This window comes from Propithecus coquereli, unplaced genomic scaffold, assembly GCF_000956105.1.
Source record: "Propithecus coquereli isolate 6110/MARCELLA unplaced genomic scaffold, Pcoq_1.0 Scaffold45, whole genome shotgun sequence".
In the NCBI taxonomy this organism is placed as follows: domain Eukaryota; kingdom Metazoa; phylum Chordata; class Mammalia; order Primates; family Indriidae; genus Propithecus; species Propithecus coquereli.
Window position 1 is genome coordinate 477,945 of NW_012150285.1, and position 23,919 is coordinate 501,863.

A 23,919-nucleotide genomic window follows, 5' to 3' on the forward strand; every position below is an offset into this window, starting at 1 on the left:
CACACCCTTTATGATGAATCAGTAGATGCAGTAAAAGGGTGTGCAGGATGACCTCCCTGTCAGTAGGTGGCACTTGCAGGGAGAAGCGAGCTGCGGTCCTCTTTTTGGGTCCTGTAGCTAGCTCTTATTCCTCTAAAGAGGCCCTCTTGTGCCTCGGGTGTTGGGTGGGGCCCTGGGATTTCCAGGTGTGCCCTTATTCTCCCCCTCAGTGGGAGGAGTGAGTCTGGGTGGGGCTGGGTTGGACAAGCCTGCCCTCAGGCTCCACCACTGCTGTTAGCAGGGATCAACTTCTGCTCTGATTCTGTGCAGAGCTGCCGGGCGGGGCTGAAACGGCTCCACTCAGCTGAAAGTCTGGGCTTGGGGGCTGTGGCTGCCCGAGGCCCGCACTCTGGAGCAGGTCTCGCTCGTCTCCACTCTCCCCAACTCCGTGGCCTCTCCCAGGCCTCTGTCAGCAAGCAGGACCTCAGGCCGATGGATCCCCCCTGGCTGTGACGCGGGCTGGGAGGTTCTGCACCCAGGATCGTAGCCCGAGCTGGGTGCACAGCCCTCCTCTAGGAGGAGGGCCGCCAGTCAGGCACGCTGATCTGCCCCTGAAGGCACACACTCCTCAGTAGGCTCCTTCACAGATCCCTCCTGCGTGCCCCAGGGCAGCGAGATCGCCACAGGGCAGCGAGATCGCCACCCGGGTGCACGGGGTCTGGTCTACAGGCCTGACCCCTGGACCCTGGAGATCAATCCCTGACCCTGCCAGGGGGAGAGGCGCTGGTCCCGAATCACCTACAGGGCGCCCAAGCTGGATCGATTTCACTCCATCTCGGGATTTGCCCCACTCTCCTGGAGTCCCCAGGCAAGTAGCACCTGGGAGGTCTGGCGGGTAGGAAACTCGCAGTCTGAGTACCCCTCAGTCTGTTGTAGGGCCCCAAAAGGAAAGGTCCCGTTCCTTGGAGATGCCTCCCTGTGACGGCTAAATTGTCTTTCTGGGCATGGACAGGTAGGGAGGGGGAAGGAGAGAATGGAGTACTATGGCGTCTGCCGATAGGCTCGGGTCTGCGCCCAGGAAGGTGCCCCGATGGGGCTGGGAGCCCGGCGCTGAGTCCGCAAGAGGCCACTGCTCACTGCCGGGAGCCATCTCTGGGCTGGTGTCGGCAGGTTTCTCCAGCCGCTCAGGAGCCACCAGCAGTCCGAGATGCAAGGGAGGGGGAAGTTAACCGCTCCACCTACCCGTCGCCGGTCTCCAAGCCTCTCGGGACCTTTCTCCTTCCAGTTCTCCTCCACAACGTCTTCCCGTGGAGTCTCCTGTAGTTTCTGGCACCCTTCCTTCTGACCCTCACCTGATCTATGTTTCTCTGCTCGCTTATTTTTTGTTTCTCTTTCTTCTAAAATTCGTCCTTTTTGCAGAGACCTTCTGACTGGAGGCTTGTCTCATCCCGTCATCTTGGCTTCTCCCTATACACAGTTTTTTGAGAGTTTTTATCATGAAGGGATGTTGGATTTTATCAAATGCTTTTTCAGCATCAGTTTAAATGATCATATGGTTTTTGTCCTTTGTTCTGTTGATATGATGTATCACATTGATTGTTTTGCATATGTCGAACCATCCTTGCATTTCTGGGATGAATCACACTTGATCATGATAATATTTTTAATGTGTTGTTGAATTCAGTTTGCTAGTATTTTGTTGAGGATTTTTGCATCTATGTTCCTCAGAGATATTGGCCTACAGTTTTCTTTTTTTGTTGTGTCTTTGTCTGGTTTTGGTATCAGGGTATTGCAGGCCTCATAGAAAGAGTTTGGGAGTCTTCCTTGGTCCTTGATTTTTTGGAATAGTTTAACTACAATTGGTATTATTTCTTCTTTGAATTCTTGGTAGAATTTAAAAGTGAAGCCATTAGGTCCTGGGCTTTTCATTAATGGGAGACTTTTTATTACTGCTTCTATCTTGTTACTTGCTATTGGTTTATTCTGGTTTTGGATTTCTTCCTGGTTCAATTTTGGTAGGTTGCATGTGTCTAGGAGTCTATCCATTTCTTCAAGATTTTCTAATTTATTGGCATATAATTACTTATAGTATTTTCTAATGATCCTTTGGATTTCTGCAGTTACCAGTTGTAATGTGTCCTTTTTCATCTCTGATCTGAGTGTTCTCTCTTTTTTCGTGGTCTGGCTAAAGGTGTGTCAATTATGTTTATCTTTTTAAAAACCAACTTTTTGTTTTGTTCATCTTTTGTATATTTTGGTTTCTTCTCTGATCTTTATTATTTCTTTTCTTCTACTAATTTTGGATTTGGTATGATCTTGTTTTTCTAGTTCTTTAAGATACATTGTTAGGTGGTTTATTAGAAGTTTTCTACTTTTTTGATGTAGGCATTTATTGCTATAAACTTTTCTCATAGTACTGCTTTTACTGTATTCCATAAGTTTTTATATGTTGTGTTTTCAATTTTATTTGTTTTGAGAAATTTTTAAATTTCCTTCTTAATCTCTTCATTGACCCACTGGTAATTCAAGAGCATATGGTTTCATTTCCATGTGTTTGTATAGTTTCCAATGTTCCTCTTGTTATTGACTTCTAGTTTTTATTCCATTGTGGTCAGAGAAAATAGTTGATATGATTTCAATTTTTTTTTTAATTTTTAAGACTTGTTTTGTGGCTTAACATATGGTCTATCCTTGAGAATGATCCATGAGTTAAGGAGAACTTGTATTCTACAGCTGTTGGAGGAAATATTCTGTAAATATCTATTAGGTCCTTTTGGTCTATAGCACAGAGTAAGTCCAATATTTCTTTGTTGATTTTCTGTCTGGATGATCTGTCCAATGCTGAAAGTGGCATGTTGACATCTTCCATGAGTATTGTATTGCGGTGTATCTCTCTCTCTAGCTTTATATATCCTGGTGCTCCAGTGTTGAGTGCATATATTTAGAACTTTTATCCTCTTGCTGAATAGACTTTTTGTCTCTTTTCACAGTTTTTGTCTTAAAAACTGTATTTTATCTGACAGAAATATAGCTCTCCTGCTCTTTTATGGTTTCCATTTGCATGGAACACCTTTTCCCATCCCTTTATTTTCAGTCTATGTGTGTCTTTATAGGGAAGTTGGTTTCCTGTAGACAATGGGGGGGGTCTTTTTTTTTTCCAATCCATTCAGCCGCTCTAGGTCTTTTGATTGGAGTTCAAGGTTGCAGTGGGCCATGATAGCACCACTGCACTCTAGCCAGGGTGACAAAGGAAGATCCTGTCTCACACACATATACAAAAATAATAATTTAGATTTAAAGACATAAATAAGTAGAAAGTAAAAGGATGCAAAGAGATATATCATGCAAGCAGTAATCAAAAGAAACCTAGAGTGGCTATACTAATATCAGGCAAAACAGACTTTAAGAAAAAAGCACATATAAAATACAAACTTGTTTCAGAACTTTGTCAAAGGTTTTGTGAAATTTAATTATTTTTTCTTTATCCATATGTTTGCTCCTACAAATTCTAAGAATAAATGCGGTTTTATTGACCCTTACACAAAACACATTAACTTCTGTTAAATTACGCTTCCTTACAAATTTCTATCTCAGGCTCCATTTTACAGAACAGTATTCTGCTCTTTTACATTTTACCAAAAGCAACACCTTTAGTTATTTGCAGATATTGTTAGAGAAAAAACACACAGAATTCAAGAAAGCTCATAATATTTCTCAAAGAACTTCTGATCTTTGAGATCAAATGATCTGTTTCTTGTTAAGAGAGATATTAGAATTTCATTAGGAACAAAATGATTTCCTCTTCCAAGATCCTTAAACCCCATACTAAGCATAGGACTTGTTTCATGGAATACAATGTTTCCATGGACAGGGTTGGGGGTGGGGCGGGGCAGAGAGGTGTGCCAGTCCACAGCACAGAGCTTGGGGACCACAGCCTTAAGAGACAGAGAAGTCTCTATAGAAACCAAGCGAGTTATAGGTAGGACAGCTAATAAGTTTCAAGGTGAGACTCTTCTGATTTGAAGTCCATTGCTTTTTCCACAATCCAACAATGCAACTAGAGACATAACTGTAGGATATGTTTATGTTATTACAGTTCCTTTCTAACTTACAAAGCAATAATGATAAGAAGTGCAGGAAAACAATGTTCAGGTGGCTGAATCAGAGGATCTTTAACAGTATGAAACTATGGTGGGAAAGAATCTATTTACTCATCTTAACTGCTACTTCTAAATACCTCTAAAACTTAGTTCAGTCCCCAGAGGTGTTTTTTTTTTTTCTAGAAGGTGAAAGAAACAAAAGGGGTAGAGGATGACTAAGGCAGTAGATAGACAGTTTTAATTTTTGTTTGAGGCCCTTTTTTTGATAATTTTTTTAAGTTTCAAAACTTATTTCTTGATTTGTGCTTTTTGGTATAATATTTTAACCTATTCTAAACATAAAAGCAAACTGCATCAGGTAATGGTGAGTCAACATACTTACATTCTTACTGAAGTCATTTTCAGTATGGTAAAGAGAACTTAGACCACCTGATGGGTTCTAAATAATTTGGAAGGAAATTGTGAATTCATACATTAAATGCTTTTAAAAACACATGATCTCGTATCAATTTTTCATCTTTCAGAGGTTAGTTTCTCTCTCTCTCTCTCTCTCTCTCTCTCTTTTTAAGAGATGGGGTCTCATTCTGTTGCCCAGGTTGGAGTGCAGTGGTGCAATCACAGCTCATTGCAACCTTAAACTCCTGAGCTTAAGCAATACTCCTGCCTCAGCCTCCAAGTAGCTGAGGACTACAGGCAAGCGTGACCACACCCAGCTAATTTTTTTATTTTTTGTACAGTTTCTCACTATGTTGCCCAGGCTGATCTCGAACTCCTGACCCTAAGCAATCCTCAGGCCCCCTGCAAAGTGCTGGAAGTACAGGCATGAGACACGGCACCCAGCCAATTTCTCCTTTTTAGCTAAAGTTAGAGGCAGGCAATAAAAGGATTTTTTTAAAAAAGGGAAAAATATCTTTAATAAATCTCAAATAAAATTCCGTGATATATGATAAATTCCAGCATATTATCAACACAAAGTAATTCTACCTTATTGCTTTTTAAAAAAAAGCATTATATGTTATATAAAGAAGTTTCCCAATTTAAATTGATTCCTACTTTTTTATATTCAAATTATTTTTATATTTACTTAAATGTTTTTTCAGATTAACTTACCATTCTTTAACAGTTACTTCTCTAATCCCTTCTCCAATGTCTGACAGTTTGAACTGAACAACTTGTCCATGTAAAGCTTCAAAGAGAAAGAGAAATGATCTCATTAAAAATGTAATATATTACCAATAAATGCTTTTACATCAAAAATTAGAAAATGTTCTCAAAGGCAAAAGAAATTGTTCCATCTTACAGACAGAAAAACAGCATTATATTTTTAAAAGCGTAACCATTATTCATAACCACCAAAGGTTTAAATAAATTATTCTACAGACCTACTGACACTGCCACAGAATTTACATTTTCCAACTTCCAAAATAATGCCTTTTACATGGCAATAAAAAGCCCTACTAACAAATTAATTGAGACTTTGAAACAATAATAAGGAACAGAAAATGAAACAAAGATATCATACAAAGAGAGACCCAGCTGGATCTTTGTTTTATGTTATGAAACTATAATAACCATAAACAGACTGCCCTCAGATCTCTTTTGACTTCATGTAACTATTATCATTCTTAGTGGCTAAAAATCAGGCACTTCTATATTTAAAAGATTTGATGGAAAATTCTTATTTGCCCAAACTATGTTTTGCCAACTTATCCCTAGTCTTCTCTTTCCTCTTTCCATTTTCTGCCCCTTTTCAAATTTCTAACCCACCCCTCCGTCACTCCTTTTTACAGAGACAAGGTCTCACTATGTTGGCCAGGCTGGAGTACAGTGGCTGTTCACAGGCACAACAATAGTGCGCTGCAGCCTCGTACTCCTGAGACTCCTGCCTTAGTTTCCTGAGCAGCTGAGACTATAGGTGTGTGCCACCATGCTCAGCTTCTATTCCCCTTTCACGACACTTTGATGATAATGATACTGGATGGCAATTATTTCTATAAGAGAAAGTATTTCTGGTCAATAGAGTGCACTTACGGACCCTTTCACTTTTCCAGGTTAATAAATTACTCTGAGCCTTTTCAGGAGTGCTCCTCCATCTTTAAACAGCTTAAGGTTATAAAATTTTCTTTAAAAAATATGAAGAGTTTAAGTAAGTAGTAAAGAAATACAAAATACATTTTGGATACAGAGTTATTAGGTGCCTCTTATTTCCGCTCTAGTAAGTTGGGCCCTCTCACAGCCTGCTGCTCAGAGTGTAAACTGGCACCTTTCTGAAAAGCAGTTTGGCATTAAGTATCAAAAGCCTTAAAAAAATTTTTTTTTAAGTCATTATCTTTGACAATAAGTAATTCCACTTGGCTTGAGAATGGATACTGGTCAGGCATGGTGGCTCATGCCTGTAATCCCAGCACTTTGGGAGGCCAAGGCAGGAAGATTGCTTGGGGCCAGGAGTTTGAGACCAGCCTGGGCAACATACTGAGACTCTATGTCTACAAAAAATTTTAAAAATTAGCGGGGCATGGTGGAGCATGCCTCTAGTCCCAGTTACTTGGGAGGCTGGGGCAGTAGGATTGCTTGAGCCCAGGAGTTCGAGAATGCAGTGAGTTATGATGGTGCCACTGTACTCCAACCTGGCCAACAAAGCAAGACTCTGTCTCCCAAACAAAGAAAAGAAAACGTGATAGTGCCCAGCATGGTTAAAGAATGACAAACATTTCTGAATGGCTAAAGATAGGGTTTTTTGGCAAATTAGCCCAGATTTAAAAAGGCTTTGTATGCCATTCTTAAGGATTTGGACTTTATCCTAAAGGTGATGAGGAGCCAGTGGTAAATTAATATGGCCATAAATTCTTTGCAGCTGCTGCCGTCAAGAAATAGAGGCTATTTTACAACTTCTTAAAGCTATCCTGGCCTGTGACTTGCTTTGACTGATAGAATATGGCAGAAGTGAAGCTGTGCAAATTCAGCTTCTACCTTCTCCCTCTTGGAATGCTACCCTAAGATCCCCAAGTAAGGAAGCTGATTTAGTCTATTGGAGGGTGAGAGGCCATGTGGAGGAAAACTGAGATGCCCCAGCCAAAAACCAGCACCAACTGTCACACCTATGAGTGAGACCATCCTGGACCTTCCAGCCCAGAAGTTCCTCTAGCTGAATACAGCCATGTTCATGAGCCCAGGTGAAACCTGAAGAGGAACCAGGATTGATTATAACTTGAAAAATAGTCAATCATTGTTGCTTTAAGCCACTAAGTTGTGGGGATAGTTTGTTATTTAGCAATAATTAACTGATACAAAGTCCTATCCACAATACCAGATCTGTGACTTTAGGTCTATAATTTCAGAAAAAAATCTCTCTGGCAGGTGGATGAATTTGGGGAAGGGATGGCAAGGCAGGGAAAGCAGGAGGTTACTGTGGGCAAGAAATTAAGTATGGGATTTATATGTTTATAAATTTTTCAAAGCTGAAAAGGAGAAGACAGTTAAGAAACATATCAGATGTAAAATTGATAGGTTTCGGTAATCAATCTGATGTAAGACAAAAGTCAGGATGACTTCAAGTTTCTAGCTTAACTATTTACTGAGTTAGGGAATATAGGAAGGAGAGGTTTGTAGAAGATTGAGTTTGGGGAGTTTGAATTATAGAATTATATGTGGGAACACAGGCATGTGCCACCACACCCAGCTAATTTTTTCTATTTTTAGTAGAGATGATGTCTTGCTCTTACTCAGGCTAGTCTCAAATTCCTGAGCTCAAGTGATCCTCCTGCTTCGGCCTCTCAGAGTGGTAGGATTACAAGCGTGAGCCACGGCACCCAGCCTGCACATTCTAATTTATTTAATCCACCCAAGTATAAAGGAAATAGGAGTTCCCACTTGAATGGCCTCTATTTTTTCTGGGAAATAACAAAAGAAGACCAACTTTAAAGAATAGAAATTTAAAAAAAGAGGTGAAGACAAGGTTTACATATCTTAGGCTGTTGTGGAAGCTGACATACAGAAAGTATGGAAGACTAACTGAACTCAAAGGTGAGGACTGCCTGGAATTCTCCTATTTTTCATTGTCAGCACAGACTAAGACTTTTGAGGGAAAAGTAAGTAAATGGTAAAAGCCAGGGAACTTTCTAGTTAGAAGCACATCAGGCTGGTTTCATCACACCACCTTAACATGATTGAGTGTATCACCCAACAATACTACAGTGAGTATAAGGACACAAAGATACTTCTATTAAATCAACAATTTCCCTTGACTGAAGAGTCATATCAGTGCTGACTATTGCTCTCAGATGAACAGTCTAAAGAATAGATGACCTAGCACAAACCATCCCCAACATTATGGAGACACAGTATTAAGGAAAGTATGTGAAAGGCGGGGTGGGAAAAAAGAAGATGGGAAATGCACAGATGTGGGGAGGGTCACGCTAGAGATACAAGGTCAACTTTGTTTTTTACTTTAAAGTCTTCAATCAGGCAGTTCTGCCCGTGGACTGGCCAGGAGCGGATGCACTCCAAAAAAATTTAAAAAAAAAAAAAGTCTTCAATCAATTACTGAAAAAAAATTACTGAATAAAATACAAAACATTATCTTATATATGCTATTTTGAGATCATACTTACCAGCAGTTGTTTTCAACAAGTGATGTGGATGGCTATACTTGAATGAAGGATAACCGAAGAAACACACATAATTTGGCTTCAAAACATGAACATTACTACATGTTTGAAAATATTGAACACAAATCTACAGATGAGAAAAAAGTAAAAGCATTTATAAATGGTCTTAATAACTTATCTCTTTAAGTTGAATTTCAATTCTATTCTAAAAGCAGAATAATCAGTATTACAAGATAAATCTGAAATTACCTAGGCAGAAGCCAGAGTATTTGGCTACAGTGACAATCGAGTTGATGAAGACTGGTTATTTTCTTAATTATTTTTGTCTAAGCAATTGAAGGAACTCAAACTCTAGCACACAGAAAACATTTTGTTGTTCTTTTGTTTAGTAATATTATATTCGTAGGTTTAGAGTTATCAATAGGATTATAATCCTTGTCTAAAATTCCTTCTGAAAGGAAGGAAATTTTAACAATGTATTCTGTATAAATACATCAGCTTGTAGATATACTTAAGTCATTAGACTTCCTGAAATAAAACCACTACAGTATTCTAAAGTAATAGTCAGCATATAAAGACACCGAAAAAATGCATGAAGTACCTGAGTGTATATCTTTGAAATTTTTTAATATATGTAGAAGATAATCATTTTTAATTTTTTTAAAAAAATTACATCATGTACATTAGTGTGATTAGTTCTTAAAACGTAAAAGTTATGTTATAATACACATTATATCATATATGGTAGTCATGTTTTAATACATATCTATAGACAAAAATTTTGTTATTTTTTTCTGATAGCAAATAATATAAAATAAAATTTGGTTTACTGACAGGAACAATACATTTAAATTCTTAAGTGATTTTTCACTTTAATTTCCAAACTGTTACTGATTTCTGAAGGCAAACAAAAACTGAAGATCCCTTTGCTAAAATATGAATAATCTTAAATCATGCATCTTAGCTATACTTTAAAGAGATTATCCTAGGCTGTGCACAGTGGCTCACTCCTGTAATCCTAGTACTTTGGGAGGCCAGGATGGGAGGATGGCTTGAGCCCAGGAGTTCGAGACCAGCCTGGGCAATAGCGAGACCCCTGTCTCTACAAAAAATAAACAAAAAAATTAAGCTTGGCCTTGCATAGTAAGTATAAAAAATAAAAGAGTAGAAGTGCACTTTTAAGGCAGAGGAAATAGCATATATAAAGGGTCTGCAGCAGGAATTTGCTTGACATATCTTCTGGGACAGTGAGCAGGTTGATTTGGCTTGGTCAAATGTGTAAAAAAGAGCAGTAGAAATAGCTCAAGGACAAAATTGCTGATGATTATAATGTCAGGATAAGGAGTTTGAACTCATACATTCTGGGTTATTGAAGAAAAAGGATTAGAAAATTAATCCAGTAGTAGTTTATTGAATAGATTACAAGCAAAGTCTGGAAAGGAAAGAAGTCAAGAAACTATTATAGTCATTCCCCCTCACCCCCCGTACCTGCAGGTGATATGTTCAAAGATCCCCAGTAGATGCCTGAAACATCAGATAGTACTGAACCCTATATATACCATGTTTTTTCCTATACATACATACCTATGATAAAGTTTGATTTATAAATTAGGCACAGTTAGATTAACAATAACTAATAATAAAATATTAATAGAACAATTATAACAATATACTGTAATAAAAGGTATGTGAATGTGGTCTCTCTCTCGAAATATCTTATTGTACTGTATTCACCTATTTTCAGACTGTGGCTGACCACGGGTGACTGGGACCATGGATGGGGGGGATACTGTACAGTAAGTGAGACACAAAACAACCGGCTCCTGACTGAGGTATTTAACAGCAGAAAAAGAAAAAAGCAGCCAAAGTACAATAGGTATTATGTGATTAAGAGTGACTGAACAGCCGTGAAGCGGCTAAAACATTGTGAAACTGCTGAATAGATGGATTAAAAAGAAATGGAAAGGAGAAAAAAATAATTTTTCAAGCTAGAATTCAAAAATAATTTTCTAGGAACAGACTAGGAAATTAGCATAAAGCTTTAAACTTCTAATTGTAAAGGCATGCTTATAGAATTACCAGTTTTATATATTTTATAGTTGAGGCAATTCTGAATTCACCCGTGAACAATATTTAAAGACATCTAATTCTATGGGGACTATTTGTGTCAATTTGCCTAAGGTGATCCCAAGTTACCCGTAGTTACTTAAGGTAACTATTAATAACACCACTTTCACTCTCAAATATATCCGGTTTGGACAATTATACATATGGTCTAACTATTAACTCAATTATTTGACTAAAATAAGTCTTTCCTTGATTTTTTTTTTTTTTGAGACAGAGTCTCACTGTGTTGCCCAGGCTAGAGTGCCGTGGCGTCAGCCTAGCTCGCAGCAACCTCACACTCCTGGGCTCAAGCGATCCTCCTGCCTCAGCCTCCCGAGTAGCTGGGACTACAGGCATGCGCCACCATGCCCGGCTAATTTTTTCTAATTTTTTTAGTTGTCCAATTAATTTCTTTCTATTTTTAGTAGAGACGGGGTCTCGCTCTTGCTCAGGCTGGTCTCGAACTCCTGAGCTCAAATGATCCGCCCGCCTTGGCCTCCCAGAGTGCTAGGATTACAGGTGTGAGCCACCACGCCCAGCCTTTCCTTGATTTTTAAACATAATTCAATAACTACAACCAGAGCACTAAAACACAAAGGGAGAGCAAATGGTTTAGCAGATTAGCATAATAAGGAAAAAAATAATTCAACAGGAAGTTGTTGAGTACTTAAGTCAGACATTGTGCTGGACTCAGAAATTCAAAGCTAAATAAGATGTAGAATATTACTACATTCAAGGTTCTAAATTTAAACTGCTTATGCTTTACTACAGGAGGACAGACACAACAGAAAAATGCAGTATGACATGGTTAAGTCAATCAAGAGTCAAATGTATGATGTCCTAGGGAAGTGTAAACACAACGTAAGGTCATCTAAATAATTTACTATAGGTGGTAAGAGCTCTTCTTGGGGAAACTTTTTATAAAAGATGAAAAAACAGACTGTTTCTCATTGAGTCATTCAACAAATATATATGAGTACCTACAATGTGCCAGGCACTTGGGATTACATAAAGAACAAAATAGATGCAATTCTTTCTCTTACGGAATGTAGAGTCCACTGAAAGATAAGGACAAGTAAACAGGTGATTATATAACATAGTGCTGTAATGGGGGAAGTACATAGAGTGTGTTAAGGGAACCCAAAGGAAGGGAAAGATTAGGACAAGTAAACAGGTGATTATAACACAGTTCTGTAATGGGGGAAGTAGATAGAGTGTGTTAAGGGAATCCAAAGGAAGGGAACCTTCCTGGAGAAAGTTATGTCGAAGTGAGTAAGACCTGTGATACGAGTAGGAGTAATCCAGGAGATGAGGTGTGTTGCCCATAAGGCCATAGGGGAGTGAGGCAAGAATCTTTAAAGCAGAGGAAATACATGTGCAAAGGTCTGGAGTTGAGAGAGAGCACAACGTGTGTTCAATTAAGTCAAGTTGTTCAATAGAGTTCTAGTGTGGTTTAGTGTGGAGCAAGGGTGGGAGGTGTCAGAGTTGGGGTTAGCATGGGTGGGTTTTAGTAAGAAATGAAGCCTGAGAGGTTAGAACAGTTCAGAATATAAATTGCCTCATAGTTATGTGAATTTTGGACATTTTGCTGAGGGAAGTTTTAAGCAAGAAAATGACATTATCAAATGTGTCTTATCTTATTATATTACCCTGGCTACACTATGTACAATGGGTTGGAAAGGCACAGGATTGGAGGCACAAAGTGCAATTAGGAAGGACCAGGACACACACAGTTGAGGACAGGATGTAAAAATAGTGACCAGATTTCTTCAGAGGCAGTTACAGGCTAGAATCAAGAGAAACAGGTTTGAGGGTTCAGTTCTGGACCCTAGAGAGTCTAACGTGCTTTGAGGCATTATGGCAGACACCTGCAGTGGCCATGTAACACAGTTGTAGCCAGTGAGTCTGGCTGGTTCCACCCCTCCTCCTTCCTGCCTTGAACATGGACTAAGAAGTTGTAGCAGCCCTTTTGTGACCAGGAGGGAAAGGTCAAATGAGCTGCCAGGAAAATGACAACATTGATAATGATGAGCCACTTAATTGATGTCAGCTGCCAATGTTCTGCATGCATAAATACTTCATTTCCTATTTATTGGTTGGGTTTTTATTACTTGCAGCTGAAAAACACCTCATATACATAAAACTGGAGATTTCCAGGACAGTAGAATATATGGGTCTGGAGTAGACCTGGTTGGGAACTTTAGTTACCAGCATAGTTGGTAACTAAATCCAAAAAGTGGACGAGGTAACCCAGGAAGTGGGAAAAGTGCAGAGGGCCAAAGTCAGAGTCCTTAGAAACAGCAACATTTAAAAGTGGGGTAGGGAAAAAAGCTATTGGGACGAAGTGGCCAAAGATGTAGGAAGAAAAATATTGGGAAGCTGGTATCACAAAAGGCAAGAATGGAGAGCTCTCAAAAGAAGAGGCCAATACCTGGTAAGGTGCAGCTGAGAAAAGCCCTCTTCTGGTTACCTCCTACTTATCCTTCACAAATCTCAGGTTATACAGTATCCTCTGGGCACTCCTCTCTGACCCCAAAAGCCCACCATAGGTGTCCACTCCTATGTATTCCTGTAGCTCTAGACACTTGTCCTATCATAGCACTTATGCTGGGTTGTAATTGCTTAGTATCTATCTCTGTCTCCCTCTTCCCTGTCCTCCACCACAAGGTTGTAATCTCAGAGGGAAGGGATGGTGTTTGTCTGTTTCACATTTGCATCCTCAGTGCCTAACATAGTACTTGGTACACAGCAGGCTCTTGAAAGGTTTTGTAAGATCAGGGGTCCACCAAGGCAGGAACATGTAGGGAAAGGAGGGGTGGGGTGGGGGGTATAGGAAGAAAAACTCTAAGCAAACAAGATGAAACAGTATCATTACCCGGACGTGTCAGTGCTTGGTGCTGAAAAGACTGTGAGAAAGAGGGGGAAGTGCAGGGAAGATGGTGGTGAGTCATAGCTTTGGTGATAAAAGGGATGGAACACGTGGTGCAAACAGAGAGAAATAGAGGCCAAAAGACTAAAAAGCATCTCAGTTCCAAAGAGGCAAGAACTCACGGCGATATTCTTGGGCTGAACGGTCTCTGCTTCTAGACTGTAAATTCCCTGTGGGTAGCGGTCCTCTTTATTACCATGTCTGCCACACCGTGGGTGCTCAATAAATGCCGACTGAATATACCTCTGTATCCCGCGCGCCTATCACAACGCCCGGCACCTAGAAGGTGCTCGATGAAAAGGCTTGCAGGCGAGAGGCTAGCTGGGCTTCAGGTGCAGAAGGCGCAGTAAGGCGACTGAGTCGCTGCGGAAGCGCGCCCACGTACGGGGAAGGAGTGGGTTTCCACTCCAGACGGGTCAGCTCGCCACCTTCTCTGCCCCTCATTTTGCATGCATCCCTCCACCTCTCCGTGACGCGTGGCACTCGGAGGAGGAACTAACACGCCACTACTGGATGACTCCGGGCAAATCACTCCTTCCTGGCCTCCGATCTGCCCAAACTTGCTTACCAGCGGCCCGGCACTGCGGCTCCAGGTCCTCAACGCGCGAGCAGCAGCCATCTTAGCCCAGAGACACCGCAGATGAGGATCCGCCTCCGCCCGCGACCTATCGGGAGACGGGAGAGGCGCCGCCCCCTGCGCGGCCAATGGGGAGCGGAGGGCCGAGCCTCCCCGCCCTCGGCCGGCGGCGGCGGGGCCGGGCGCCCCGCGGGGAGGGAAGAGAGCCTGGGGGAGGGGACGGGACGCCCAACCCTAGCTTGGGCCAACAGAGCTGGGCGAGGTTCTGTCGTGTAAATACACGTGCGCCGACGCCAATGTTTTAGACTATGTAATGGAGGAGGTAGAGAGTGTTAAGGGAACAAAGGAGGGACACTTACCTGGAGAAAGTTATATTGATGTAACACCTGAGGGATGAGTAGGAATTATTCGCCCTTCTTCATCTTGTGTAGTAACCGCCTTGATTACAGAAAATGGAACATTTCTACACTTTGTAGCAAGGGTCAGTACCACTAGTTGTTTCGAAAGTTCATACAGGACTACTTTCCAATGACTGGCATTTCTTATTCCCCTTGAGTGTTATTGATTACCAAAATTGGCTTCTCAATTTTTTTTTTCATGAAAGATGAATAAGGCTACCTAATGTCTAAAATAAACATGTCATCACCGTATCTTTCCTTTTTACAGGATGTTGTGAGACTCAGCTGAATAGCATATGCAATACATGTCACAGACATATAGACTTGATTTACTTGTCTCTTTCTCTTTGTGTGTGTGTGTGTTTTGTTTTGTTTTGTTTTTTACTTGTCTCTTGAAATGTCAAATTTAGGTCAAGTAGAACCAATAAAGAAAAGATCAGAACTTTCTTTTAATAGGCAATCTTCCTCAGAGCAACTGGGAAACCAATTTCTGGAAATGTCCAGGATGACATTTGTCTGTTCTTGCCTATTACATATGAATGAAAATCTGTACAAATGTCTAAGGAATTACAGACAAAAAACTGGATCAAGGATAATATTTTAAATCCTCAACAGTGAAGATTGGTGGTTGTGAAACAAAATCTCAGATATTTCACAAATTCGTTATTTTATATTACCCAAGACTTGACCTGGTGTTTCATCCCTGTAATCCGAGCATTTGGGGAGGTGGAGGCAGGACAGCTTGAGCCCAGGAATTGGAGACCAGCCTAAGCAACACAGCAAGACCAGACTGTAGCTCTACAAAAAAAAAAAAAAAAAAAAAATTACCTCCCAGCCCAACGTGGTGCCTACTGGTCTATGCCTGTAGTCCCAGCTACTCAGGAGGTTGCGGCAGTAGGATTGCTTGAGGCCAGGAGTTTGAGGTGGCAGTGAGCTATCATGACACCACTGAACTCTAGCCCAGGCAACAGAGTGAGACTGTCTCAAAAACAAACAAACAAACAAAAAACCCACAAACAAAAACAAAACAAAAAGTCACGTAGATAAGTTACGTTATAATATAACAAAAACTCTTGAACCCACCACCCAACTTAAGGAATAGAACCTGTATAGGCTGGTAAAGGTCACTGTCTGCTCCTGTCCTTCCTCTTTGCCCCAATAATCCTTACCCTGAATTCCATGTTTATCATTCCTTTGTTTCTTTTAGAATTAACCACATATACCTATATGGATCCCTAATAACATATTGTTTACTTTTGCTTGTTTTTGAGTCTTATAAAAATGGTATCAAATTGTATATATCTTTCTGCACCTAGCTATTATGACAATACCACAATTTATTTATCCATACTCTATTCAGTGGATATTTGTATTCTTTCCAGCTCTTTGCTGCTACTGTCAGCGCTGCTGTGAAAATTCTTGATCATTTCTCCTGGTGCATGTTCAAGAGTTTCTTTGGGGTAGTACTTTTCAATTTAATAGCATTGATAGCACCTGGGAATCTTGTTAAAATGCAGATTCTAATTCAGAAGATCTGGGGCCTGGGACTGTGCATTTCTAACAAGCTCCAGGTGATATAAATGCTATTGGTTAGCCAACTGCACTTTGATTAGTAAGGCCAGGATAAATACCTAAAAATGGAATTTTTGAGACAGGGGTTGTGCTTACTTTCAACTTTACCCTAGATCGTGCTAGACTGTTTCCTAACTTGATTGTACAAAATACATAACTAGGCCGGGCGCGGTGGCTCACGCCTGTAATCCTAGCTCTCTGGGAGGCCGAGGCGGGCGGATTGTTTGAGCTCAGGAGTTTGAAACCAGCCTGAGCAAGAGCGAGACCCTGTCTCTACTAAAAATAGAAAGAAATTAATTGGACAACTAAAAATATATAGAAAAAAAAAAATTAGCCGGGCATGGTGGCGCATGCCTGTAGTCCCAGCTACTCGGGAGGCTGAGGCAGGAGGATCGCTTGAGCCCAGGAGTTTGAGGTTGCTGTGAGCTAGGCTGACCCCACGGCACTCACTCTAGCCCAGGCAAAAGAGTGAGACTCTGTCTCAAAAAAAAAAAAAAAAAAAATACATACCTAGCTGTTTTGTGACAGGAGTATCCATTGTTCCTCATTTGATATTATCAGACTTAAATTTTCCCTCCAATTTAGTAATTATAAAATGGTATTTTGATCTTAATTTGAATTTCCCTGATCATAAATAAGGTTGAGCATATGTTTTCATATGTTTGTTAGCCATTCTTTTCTTTTTCTTTTTTAATTTTTTTTAAGCTGGTCAAATGAAGCAGTATTAACATTCTTAAAATGCCTGCTCATGCTTTTCTCCCATTTCCCTCTGATTGTGTGTCCATCTTTTTCTTATTAATTTGTGTAGGGGTTCTATATATATTCTGGATTCTAACCCTTTTCATTTGTATGTGTTGCTAATATTTTCTTCTAGGTGACTTCTCTTTGCTTTTTTGGTGTTTGATTGTTTGTTTGTTTTAGAGACATTCTGGTACTCAGGCTGGAGGGCAGTGACTCAGTCACAGCTCACTGCAGCCTTGAACTCCTGGGCTCAGGTGATTCTCCTGCCTCAGCCACTGAAGTAGCTGGGACTACAGGCATGTGCTACCACATTTTTTAAAAAAATCCTGGTAGGGAGGGCAGAGACTCAGTCACAGCTCACTGCAGCCTCAAACTCCCGGCCTCAAGAGATCCTCTCACCTTGGTCTTTCAAAGTGCTGGTATCTTTGCTTTCTTCAAAGTGTCTTTTGATGTACAGGGTTCTTAATTTTAACGTAGTTGAAAGTATCAATCTTTTTGTTTATGGTCAGTGCTGTTTGTGTTGTAAGAAATCCTCTCAGTCCGAAGGTTCTAAAGGTAGTCTGCTGTATTTCTTTCACATTTGTCTTTCTTTTGCAATTTTAAAAATTGAAATATCAATTACATACCATAATTTTAGCCTTTAAAGTGTATAATTTAGTGAATTTTAGTATATTTGGTATATTATAAAGTTCTATAGAAAAATTTAGTATATTTAGTGTATTATAAAGTTCTACAACCATTACCACTAATTCCAGAACATCTCATCAACCCCCAAAATAAACCCCATACCCATTAGCAATCACTCCCCATTCTATATTCCCTTCCCCATCCCCTGAGAATCACTAATCTACTTTTTGTTTCTGTACATCTGCCTGTTCTGGACATTTCATGTAAATGGGATCATACAATACGTGTGATCTTGTAATGTAAGATCATACAATATGCATGGTCTTTTGTGACTGGCTTCTTCACTTAGCTTCTTTCACTTATATTCTCAAGATTCATCTATGTTACAGCATGTATCAGTACTTCATTTCTTTTTATGGCTTAACGGTACTTCATTGTATAGGTATGCCACATTTTTTTTAATCTACTTATCAGATGATAAACATTGTTAAAAAAATGAATAAAAATGAAGGCCACCATTTAGATACCTCAAGGCCAACTGCACACAGCCATGTAACCCAAACTTAATTCATCCTGATTTCCCCTAAACTCTAGCCCTAAACATAAACAAAATAAAAATATAAGCTTTTTGCCCTTATCACATGATTCATTGCAATTAAACCAATCAGCTATAGATAAATCAGCTTAAATAGCTCTACTTGCCTTAAAAAAAAAAAAGCATGACAGCCAATCATGAAAAAAGTCAAAATACTTCCTTCTTTATCCTCTATAAATTGTGCTGTAAAATTGAGACTTTGTGCCATTTTTTGATTTGAGGTCTCCCAGTTTGCAAACTGTTCTTTTGTATGCACAATGAACTCTTAAAATTATAACTTGGTCTAATTTTATTTTTGACATTTGTGTTGTTTCAACTTTTTGCTACCACGAATAATGTTCCCATGAATATTCATATATTAATACAAGCTTTTGTGTGGACATGTGTTTTCATTTCTCTTGGGTATATTCCTAGGAGTAGAATTGCTAGGTCACATGGTAATGCAATATTTAACTTCTTGAGGAACTGCCAGAAGGTTTTCAAAAGGGGCTGAACCATTTTACCTTTGTACTAGCAGCAGTGTATGAAGGTTCTTGTTTCCCCACATTCTAATCAACACTTGTTATTGTCTGTATTTTTTTATTATAGCCATCCTAGTGGGTGTGAAGTGGTATTTCATAGTGATTTTGATTTGCACTTCCCTAATGACTAATGACTCTAAACATCTTTTTAGCTGCTTATTGGTGGTTTATATAGCTTCTGTGGAAAAATGTCTGTTCAAATCCTTTGCCCGTTTTTTAATTGAGTTGTCTTTTTATTCTTCAATTTTTTAATGTTATTTTTTCTTTTTTTTTTATTTTAGCATATTAGGGGGGTACAAATGTTTAGGTTACATATATTGTCTTTGGCCCACCAGACTCAGAGCTCCAAGCGTGCCCATCCCCCAGACGGTGCGCACTGCACCCATTAAGTGTGAATATACCCATCCTCTCCTCCTCACTCCCACCTGCCCTTACTCTTAAATTTTTAAGAGTTCTTTATGTATTCTGGATACTAAACTCTTATCAAATACATGATTTATAAATATTTTCTCCCATTTTGCGGTGTGTCTTTTCACTTTCTTGGTAATATCCTTCGAAGCATAAAATTTTTAATTTTAATTAAATTGAAGTTCAATTTCACTATTTTTTCTTTAGTTATTTGTGCTTCTGGTGTCATAGCTCAGAAAAATATCGACCAATCCAAGTTCATGAAGAAATAACATCTATGTTTTCTTCTAAGAGTTTTATATGTATTTTTAACTCTTAGGTCTTTGATCCATTTTGAGTTAATTTTTGTATGTGGTATGAGACATTTAAGTCTTTAAATCATTTTGAAATGTTTTTTGTATTAATATATGGTATGAGATAGAAATCCAATTTCATTTTTTCCCTCATGGTTAATCCATTGTTCCAGCACCATAAAGTGAAGTGTTCCTCTTTCCCCACCAATCTGCCATCTCGTCTATCATAGAAATTCTGTTTCTGGAGTCTGAGTAGTCTATTTGTCACTGCGTCAATCTCTCATTATCTTAGTTACTCTTCTGCTTTATAGAAGTTCTGGATTTGGATAGGATGAATATCCTCTACCTAATTCTTTTTCAAATTATTCTTGCCCTTTTGTTCTTTCATATAAATTTCAGAATCATCATCTCAGGCTCCTTTAAAAAATCCTGGTAGGCATTTGATTGGAATTTCATTGCAACTGTGTTTGCAATAATATGTCAAAAGATTCTTTTGGATTTTCTATGTAGGCAGTCATATCCTGTGTGAATAATGAAGGTGGTGTTTCTGCCTGTCCTATCTTGTATCTTTCATCCCTTTCTTGTAGAATCTGGCTAGGACTTCCATCTCTGTTAAAAAGCCGTAATAGCGGGCATCTTTATCTTGTTAATTATTTTAAAAGGAAGTAGCCTAATGTTTTACTACTAATAGTGAAGTTTGCTGTTGGGTTTTCCAGATGCCCTTAATCAGACTAAGGGAGTTTACATTTATCCCTAGTTGTTTTTTTTTTTTTTTCACTGTGTAGCAATCCACCCTAAGACATGACTTGGTGGCTTAAAACAATCACTTATTTATTTATTACAATTAAGATGGTTGATTAGACAATTCTGCTACTGCCTTTGTTTGGACTCACTTACACAGCTGCAGAAAGCTGGTGGCTCAGCTAGGGCCAGGTGTCCAGGATGGTCTCATTAACATGTTTGGGTCTCAGTTGAATGGCTGGAAGGGCTGAGATGGCCAAGCCTCTCTCTCCATGTGGCCTTCCATCTCAGGCTACTTTGCAGCATGGTAGGCAGGGAAAGGCTTCTCTGAAGGAGTGACCTTTGAGCTGAGGTCTTCTGAAGGGTTAGAAGGCAGAAATAAGTTGGCAAAAGGGGAGAGGCTGATAAGAGCAAAGGAAATAATTTACAAGAGGGAATAACATGTGTCAAGACCCCATAAGGTCGGAAGAAGAATGATGGTTTCTAGAAAAAACAAAAGGCATGAAGTCAGTTTGGCTACTACATACAAAGAAAGAGAGAGCATGGGGGCCAAAGTATGCATGTTCAAAGAGCTTTGAATTTTTATTTTAATCTTCATACTAAGAATAGTGGGAAACCATTGCAAGGTTTTAAGTGTACGGAAGTTCAAACTTTCCCTCTAAAGTTTCCAACAAACCGACAATAGGCAGATCAACAGGAGAAAAGGCATACAAATTTAGTAATGCTCACATGGACACAGGAGTCCTGCAATTAGGAGACTCAAACAAGGCCAGATGCATTGAGGCTTAAATAGCCCCGTCTTCACAGGGAGAGGGAGATGGGGGATGTGGGTGATTGCAGGGGCAATAAATGATTTACAGAAGAAATGGATGAGTCCAAAGAATAGACAGTGGGCTGTGACAAAGTTTTTCTGAGTTCTGGGGGAGGAGGTGAAGGGTGAAACCTCACTGCAAACCAAGGTTGTCTTATTATGTAGATAAGTCTCCCAGGTAATCTTACAGAGCAGCCCTCCAAAGAATAGATGAAAATTTGTCTGGAGATGACTTTTAGTCTTTTCCTTTCTCTGTTACCAAAATTTTGGTACTTGTCCCTACAGCCTAATGAAGAACGAGGACAAGTAGTTTGAACAAAAGGAAAGAGAAGTTTATTAATTTGTCAGCAAATGAGTAGGATGGCAGACTCTCATCTTTAAAAACCCATTGTCCTTATCCCTAGTATTGTTTGATTCTGTTTTATCATATACGGATCTTCATTTTTCTCAAATTCTTTTTCTGCATCTATTGATGTGATCTTAGGTTTTGGATACATCATCATATTTCTAATGTTAAATTGATCTTCAATCCCAAATTACTCATAATGTATTGTATTTTGTAAACATTGTTGAATTTGATTGTCAATATTTTGAGATTAGTGCATCTAAATTATAAAATTGACCTGTAATTTCTCTTCCCCATGTCGTCTTTTTTAAGTTTTGGCATCAAAGTCATACTAACCTTTGAAGATGAATTGGGGTGTCTATATCTTTTTCATATTTCCTGGGAGAATTTATATGAATTTGGAATAGTCTGTTCCCAGAAAATTTGGGATATCTTGCCAGTTAACATTCTCTGGACCACCATTCCTACCCTACTGCCTTTTTAACTGTTAGTTCAGTTATATTTCAGTAATGGCAATAGTACAAAGAGGACTTTCTATTACTTCTCCTTCCATTCCTTCTTTTAATCAAACACATTTTCAATTGTCTCACTTATATCATAAAGTCTTTATTTTTTACACTTTCTTTGATTCAAGATCCAGACAACTACCATCTTTTTTTCCACCATGGTATCTGTTTGTTGAAGAAAATGGGTTTATTTCTTCTTGAGTCAGTTTTGGTAAGTTATATTTTTCAAGAAATTTGTCTGTTATCTAAATTTTCAGGTTAATTGGCAAAAAGTTGTTCAGGGTATTCCCCTGCTTTAAAAAAAATTTTCCATTGTATTTTCAGTTTTCTCTTTTCTTTTCTAATATTGTTTGCACCTTCCTTTTTTCTTGATCACTCCTAACAATTATTTTTAAAGAGCCAACTTTGTTTTGTAATTTTTAAACTTAATCTTTATTAGCCCCGGTCTACTTTCTTTGTATTTATTATTAACATTTCTTCTCTTATCCATGAATTATTTACAAGTGTTTATAAATTTCCAAACTTTTTTTCTGGTTGTTTTAATTGTCTTTTTTAGGATGAATTTCTAACATAATTGCCATTTTGGTCAGGGAATGTCTAATGTATGACACAAATTCTTTGGATTTTGTTGAGACTAGCTTTATGGCTTCATCATTTCTTTAATAAATGTTTCATAAGTTCTTGAAGAAAACATATAATCTATAATAATTGAAGGTTATATATATAATTGCCATTAGATAAAGTGTAGAGGACACTTTGTCTGGGAATGTTTCCTTGTTGTTTTTCTCAAGAACATGCCTGTCGCCTTGCACGCAAAACCAGGGCGCCCTAACCCTGCAAACAGGAGGGGTTAGAGAGTTTAGATGCAAACATCTGCTCGCCAGAGATGAAACAAGGAACAGGGACGTGTTGAGTCCGGACAGTGTGGGAACAAAGAAATTGCGGTGGGACAGTTGCCAAACAGGCTGTGTTATAAATAAAGCAACTACAGCAAGAAATTTGCTGCAGTCTTATACCGTCTTTGTGTGTCTGTGTCTCTTTGTAGTGGCTGCAGTCCTGTACCGTCTTTGTGTGTGTCTGTGTCTCTTGTCTCTATGTTCATTCCTCAGCCCCTAGAAACGGGGAACAACAATAAAGCTTATTAAGCTGTCTGGCGAGCCACTGGACAGATGAAAACACAGAATCACAATTAAACACACAATCACAATGAATTCAAATAATTGAGTATTAATTAATTAATTCACAATTAATTCTTCATTTTGTTTTTTTAATGTTTTGTTTATTTCAGCATATTACGGGCCTATAAATGTTTAGGTTACGTATATTGCCTTTGCCCCACCTGAGTCAAAGCTTCAAGTGTGTCATCGCTCAGACAGTGCTCACCATACCCATTAGCTGTGTATGTACCCATCCCCTCTTACCCCCTCCCATCTGCCTGACACCCGACAAATGTTATTACTATGTGTGCTCTTAAGTGTTGATCAGTTAACACCAACTTGATGGTGAGTATATGTGGAGCTTGTTTTTCCATTCTTGTGATACTTCACTTAGTAGAATGGGCTCCAGCTCTATCCAGGATAATACAAGAGGTACTAGATCACCATTGTTTTTTGTGGCTGATTAGAACTCCCTGGTACACACACACACACACACACACACACCCCACATTTTATGGATCCACTCATGTACTGACGGGCATTTGGGTTGTCTCCACATCTTTGCAACTGTGAATTGTGCTGCTATAAACCTTCTAGTGCAGAATGCACTAGAATGTCTTTTGTTCTTTTGGGTAGATGCCCAGTAATGGGATTGCTGGATCAAATGGTAGTTCTACTTGTAGCTCTTTGAGGTATCTCCATATTACTTTCCACAGAGGTTGTACTAGTTTGCAGTTCCACCAGCAGTGTATGAGTGTTCCTGTCTCTCAGCATCCACGCCAACATTTATTGTTTTGGGACTTTGTGATAAAGGCCATTTTCACTGAAGATAAGTGACATCTCATTGTGGTTTTGATTCGCATTTCCCTGATGATTAGAGATGTTGAGCATTTTTTCATATGTTT

The 23,919-nt window shown here is 39.2% G+C and overlaps 1 protein-coding gene across 1 annotated transcript in view; it reads right to left on the reverse strand.

Moving 5' to 3' along the window:
• DBT (dihydrolipoamide branched chain transacylase E2) overlaps window positions 1-14,353 on the reverse strand; it is a 46,022-nt gene extending 31,669 nt beyond the window's left edge. The window contains exons 1-3 of the mRNA XM_012654836.1: window positions 14,290-14,353; window positions 8,690-8,813; window positions 5,190-5,265 (exon numbers count right to left, since the gene is read on the reverse strand). Coding sequence (XP_012510290.1) covers window positions 5,190-5,265; window positions 8,690-8,813; window positions 14,290-14,340 — 251 coding nt within the window. The 5' untranslated portion in view covers window positions 14,341-14,353. The remainder of the gene's footprint in view (window positions 1-5,189; window positions 5,266-8,689; window positions 8,814-14,289) is intronic.
• Between the last annotated feature and the right edge of the window lie 9,566 nt (window positions 14,354-23,919).